At 40.9% G+C, this 5732-nt stretch overlaps 1 protein-coding gene across 1 annotated transcript; it reads right to left on the reverse strand.

The window, feature by feature from the left end:
• Nucleotides 1–1771: 1771 nt before the first annotated feature.
• On the reverse strand, nucleotides 1772–5726 carry CD28 (CD28 molecule). Its single transcript, XM_032225654.1, has 3 exons — nucleotides 5565–5726; nucleotides 4546–4658; nucleotides 1772–3023 (listed from the first exon to the last, which is right to left on the reverse strand). Exons 1-3 carry the CDS (start codon nucleotides 5635–5637, stop codon nucleotides 2883–2885), a joined length of 327 nt encoding a protein of 108 aa, XP_032081545.1. The 5' UTR covers nucleotides 5638–5726; the 3' UTR covers nucleotides 1772–2882.
• Nucleotides 5727–5732: the final 6 nt, after the last annotated feature.

Here is a 5732-nt window from a genome sequence, read left to right on the forward strand (position 1 = left end):
CACTCTGAAGGCCTCCCAATCACTCTGTGTAACCCATTTTTGCAAAAAAAAAATGGGCCAATTTTTTGGCAAAAACGGGACATGCAGGGTGGGGTTTCAGGAGGCCACAAATGGCCATATTCGGTGTATAAGACACACCGACATTTCCACCCTCTTTTAGGAGGTGAAGAGTGCATCTTATACTCCGAAAATTATGGTCATTTATTCCTATCGTATTATAGAACTGCTAAAATATGGTATTCAGTCTACATTAGTAGTAGTCAACCTGGTCCCTACAGCCCACTAGCGGGCGTTCCAGCTTTCATGGTGGGCGGTGGGGGTTTGCTGTAACTCCGCTTTATAAATTTTATAAAGTAAAGTTACTTCCCTACTTTATAAATCACCTTTACTGTGGAACCGGTGGGCGGTTAGAAAATTTTACTATTAACAGAGATACAAAAGTGGGCGGTAGGTATAAAAAGGTTGACTACCCCTGGTCTGCATTGTTGAAGACAATAGATCATTAGAGATTGTCCATTTAAACATCTGCAATCAGTTTAGGCCATTCCCAGATGGCCTAATGCCACTTTGGAGTTAGAAACATGATTAGTAACAATGGAGACCAAAGCAAGGTTATGCTATTTTTGGCTAAGCCTGTTTTTTTTTCCTTCTTCTTTTGGGCTAATTCACCTAGTTCTAGAAGATTGCTTGAAAGATATCTTGAAAGAAGCTCTGTCGGGGGGGAAAAACCCCCTCTATCGTTGTGGTTTTTCATCAGATGTTGTGACTATTTTAGATCTAAAGAAGTCCAAGGAAGTGATTAAAGAACAACTTCAAGATTTTGATCTATCAACAGACTCATGTGTCACTGCCCCCAAATATTCCCTCTGTTGCGTACTAAGAGCAATTTGCATCGGTTTATCATCATTCCACAATAACAAAAAAGTTTATTTGGGCCAAATTTAATGCTGTTCCAAAGGCAACTTCGGCAAGACAAGTTTTGAAAATCCTGTGTGAGTGGAATTTTTGACATTATGCTGGAAGAGGCTGAGTCAGCAAAGCATATACTGGAGCACTGTTCCTTTCATAGAAAAAAAAACACCATCTATTTATATCAGGTCCATTATGAATGTTCTAAGCTGGGATGGAGAATGCATTATATACCTCCTGAGTGACCTTTTGATTGATGTTCCTTAAAGAATAGCCAAACTGAATGCATCAGCCAATTCTCTTCGGGTAACAATTAATCAACTCCTCAGAGGTTTATTTCTGATCTACTAAGTAATTTGTATAACTTGGTAGTAAAAATTTGTTATAGTTTGTAAAGACAGAATTAAAATAAGCTTAGTATGACAGAGAGATGTTAGGATTTAAGTCATGTTATGTATTTTATGGTTCTACCACAAAACCGCGGACGACAAAATCGCGGTCGACGAAAGCGCGTATGTGACGTCATCACAGTGCGACGAAAAAGATCGAAAAAGATCGAAAAATGTAAAAATAAAGCTAAAACCTTCCCCTAACCCTCCCAAACCTAACCCTAAACCTAACCCTAAACCTAACCCTTAACCTAACCCTAAACCTAACCCTAAACCTAACCCTTAACGTAACGAAAAACCTAACGCTAACCCTTAACCTAACGCTAAAAGTAACACTAATGCTCTAACCCTAACCCTAACCCTTAACCTAACCCTAACCCTAACCCTTAACCTAACCCTTACCTTTATGTGAATCGGCTTGCTGTAATTTAATTTTTATTTCAATTTTTCGATCTTTTTCGTCGCGTTGTGATGACGTCACATACGCGATTTCGTCGACCGCGCTTTTGTGGAACGCGCTTTTGACGGGTCACGGTATTTTATTGCTGGCTTATAACAGGAAGGAGGATTTACACATCCACAGGTCTGTAATGTATTAAATGTTTACAGTGTGCCATTTCTGCTTGAATGATCGAAATACGATGATCCCATCTGCTCAGAGGGGTGCAAAAAGTGTGACTCCTCCTACAACAACACTGTAAGACGATTGGGCTGAAACTCACACAAAGCTATCCAGGCGTTGAGTATGAGTTTGAACCTATGTTGAACCCATTTAATTAACATAGGAAATGGAAACCAACGAAGCAAGAACCCTTTTCATCTTAGCTATAAGCATAGAACCCTGTGCATACCAGCATTTTGGTATTCAATTGATATCTGATATCAAGAAAGAAAAATACTCCCTTCTTACAGTGGGAACTAGAACTATTTGGATAGCAATATATTACTTAGGCTTTCCCTTCATTACTCTTTGCCCAATTCTTTGTCAGCATCTTCTTTATGTATCCGTGGAAAACTATATATCACTGCAAATAGTTTCCCACTATTCCTTCAAGTCTTCCAGACATGATTTTCGGGTTAATTTTTTTTAGCAGAAAGTGTCATCTGTTCATTGGGACTGTTCTGCAGAGGATTGCAAACCTTTCCAGCTAATTCATATTATAACAGAAAAATGTTCTTTATTGCACCACTCCCACCGAGCTGGATGCTTCTTATTTCTTAAGCATATGTTTAAACCCTACATTCAGCATTTTCTCTTTGATATAAAATATGACAGATTTTTACCTCCACTCTTTGCCAGAATTTGGATATAATCCTTTAAACCTTCTGTTAAGGCTAAAGTGGAAAGTTCACAAATGCAATTGGAACCATCATTTGCTTAAAACTGAAGGGGGTGGGTCTATCATCCCTCTGTTTCCAGTCTACTGTTAGTAATAACCTATTTCCTATCAGCTTGAAACATAACTTACAGAGAGCTTTTGTCCTTTGTAGATCTATGAACAACATGATACAACTCTTTGAAAACAGTCACATTCTGCTCTGGCTAGGCTGTTCTTATTTCCATTGTAGAGAAGACATTACTCATCAGGGTTCCCAATAACGGTATGCCGTATAGTTCCGTGCTGGAGCACCATGCCGAGGGGGCCTTTTCCTGGGTCCATTTGATTGCCAGGACGTCATATTGAAATAGTCATTCTGAAGGGCCCTATTCTTCTTGCTTTTCAGCTGCGTGGAAAAAAAAAACAGTAAGGAAGAAAGGAGAAAAATGTGCCATTCAAAGAACGAAAATTTCAGTGAACGTAAGGGCCAAAGGAACATTGATTTGGGTGACGTCCTTCTAAATATTCTATGAAAGAGGAAGTAGAATCCCACTTGATGTATCTTCCCACAAGTATGATAAGTCAGGTTTCTCCTTCATGTCATGTCAAATAAATGGAAAGCTAATGTGCATCTCTTCTTCATGCTCTGAAGTCTTTTATGAAGGAGAACCTTGTGTAGCTCCTTCTGGGAGTAAGGTTGAATGAAAAGCAAGGTTTGTGTTAATGGTTATCAGGCAGGTGAATAGGTTTTTCCAGTCTGGCTTCTTTATTATACATACATACATACATACATACATACATACCAGGGGTGGGTTTCAACTGGTTCGCGGCGGTCCCTGCGAACCGGTTGGTCGGCGAACCCGGAAGTAAGTAACTTCCGGGAACGGCCAAGGGCCCACCCGCCCGCCCGCGGTCCTTACCTGGTTTTGACGAGTTCTGGGCTTCCACGCATGCGCAGGATGCATACAGCGCCTGCACGACCCTCCAGGAGCAGCTGGAGCATCGCACAGATGCTAGTATGCATGCGTGCACTGTGCGCGTTCACGAGGACGCCGCCGGCCCCGTTCCAACTGAACCGGTTGGAACGGGGCAAGAAACCCACCCGATACATACATACACACATACATACATACATACATACATACATACATACATACACACACACACACACAAACACACACACACATATACCAGAAATCAGGAGAGATTGCATGTGTCTTTAAAGATGGGCATACACGAATTTCAATCCCAGAAGTACCCTCTGCATCTTCTCAACACTTCCTTGAACTCTCCAAAAGTTGAAGCCACCGTAATTTTTAATGGGGCTGAGAGATTACTCAGTAAAAATCCTTTTTTAAGGAAGTGCCTAGAATTACAGGAGGACAATTGCTAACATAGGAAGAGGAAGGGGTTGGATAGGTTTGTGCCAGGTAAGTATCTCTTGCTTGTTCCTGGTCCCAGCTTATTTTTGAAGGTGGCCCCCAATGCTCAAAACTCAAGCACAACTCAATGAGCCTCCCAGGAGTCTGCAACCAAGGACACTTCATGGGCATCCTTGTTCAATTCTAGTAACGTGATGCCCACAAATGTACTTGTTACACAATGCTGATTGCCCCGGCTTCATTTAGAGCCAATTTCCAAACAAGGGAAGAGAAATATGACCGTATAAAAGACATTGTTTTCTTGCTCATCTATCTATATGCTGAGGGGACTCGATGTAATAGTAATACTTCAAGTGTTCAAGCCCATGATGATGGTCTCCATAAATATACCATAGTTCCAAGGGAAATCCAAAATGTTGGCAGGTGCATTGCTCCGTATGTAGCATGTGTGCAGATGTGGAAACGTTCTGCATTCTTTCTGGTTATATTTTTCTCGCTGACTACGTCTGATTAGTACTAAGGGAAAATAAAAGAATGATTTCTTACCCAACAGTAGTAAATGGCTGCTGTGATCATCAGGCTGTAGAAAACAAAAAATCCAAGTGAAATAGCCATTGGCATGTTCATGCAATTAAGCTTTTCTTGGCGCGGAGGAAGTTCTGAGGATTGACAGGAACACAATGGAGTTCAGACATCTCAAAACAAAGTATACTTTCATATTCATTGACGTATGCCTCTCCCATGAATGCTAGAAGATAAATTAAGTGAATGCACAAACTAACTGAAGCTCAAGCTACCTGGTTTATTATTCAACTGCTTCAAATGGTTTGCTCAAAAGTGTTAATTAGGTTTTGAAAGCAAAGAGTTTGTTGCGTGACCCGTCAAAACCGCAGACCACAAAAGCGCGATCGACGAAAGCGCGCATTTGACGTCATCACAGCGCGACGAAAAAAATTAAAAATTGAAATAAAAATAAAATTAAAGCAAGCCGATTCACAGAAAGGTAAGGGTTAGGTTTAGGGTTAGGGTTAGGTTAAGGGTTAGGGTTAGGTTTAGAGCATTAGGGTTACGTTTAGCGTTAGGTTAAGGGTTAGCGTTAGGTTTTTCGTTACGTTAAGGGTTAGGTTTAGGGTTAGGTTTAGGGTTAGGTTAAGGGTTAGGTTTAGGGTTAGGTTTAGGGTTAGGTTTGGGGGGGTTAGGGTAAGGTTTTTGCTTTATTTTTACATTTTTCAATCACAGCGCGATGTTTTCGTCGCGCTGTGATGACGTCACTTATGCGCTTTCGTCGAGCGCGATTTTGTCATCCGCGGTTTTGTGGTGGAACCGAGTTGTTGAACTCCTATCTAGGACCTGTTTCTTACCAACAGTTTCTGGGCAAATAATGTTGCAGTGGGATGGCTGTGGAAGAAAATGGTTCCTTGGAGGGGCATCGATCTAAATCAAGAGCCTTTGGCTCTGAAACCCAAGAAACCAGCTTAAGCACACAATTTAACTATGGGCATCCCTGTAGTTAATCAAGATTATATGCCTCTCTGACCCATTAGAAACAAATTTCACGATTTTACCTGTCACGTAAATTAAGTTGCTCCTGCTTTCGGTTTCATATGGTGGCGGGTCAATCACCTCAATTTTGCACATGTAACTGTCTGTGTGGTTGACTTCCAAGTCCTTCAGGTGAAACACAGCATGTTTTTCTTCTTTTGTAATATTATGTCCAAGCTTAATTTAGAACC

The sequence above is a fragment of the Thamnophis elegans genome, chromosome 1 (genome assembly GCF_009769535.1).
Source record: "Thamnophis elegans isolate rThaEle1 chromosome 1, rThaEle1.pri, whole genome shotgun sequence".
NCBI lineage: Eukaryota > Metazoa > Chordata > Lepidosauria > Squamata > Colubridae > Thamnophis > Thamnophis elegans.

Bases quoted from the DNA above. Each gene is read 5' to 3' on its own strand.
- CD28 (XM_032225654.1), bottom strand. From the start codon at position 5,637: ATGTGCAAAATTGAGGTGATTGACCCGCCACCATATGAAACCGAAAGC. The intron at 4,659-5,564 runs GTAAAATCGTGA...GTCAATCCTCAG, and splicing joins CAACTTAATTTACGTGACAG to AACTTCCTCCGCGCCAAGAA. The intron at 3,024-4,545 runs GTAAGAAATCAT...TTTTCCACGCAG, and splicing joins CAGCCATTTACTACTGTTGG to CTGAAAAGCAAGAAGAATAG.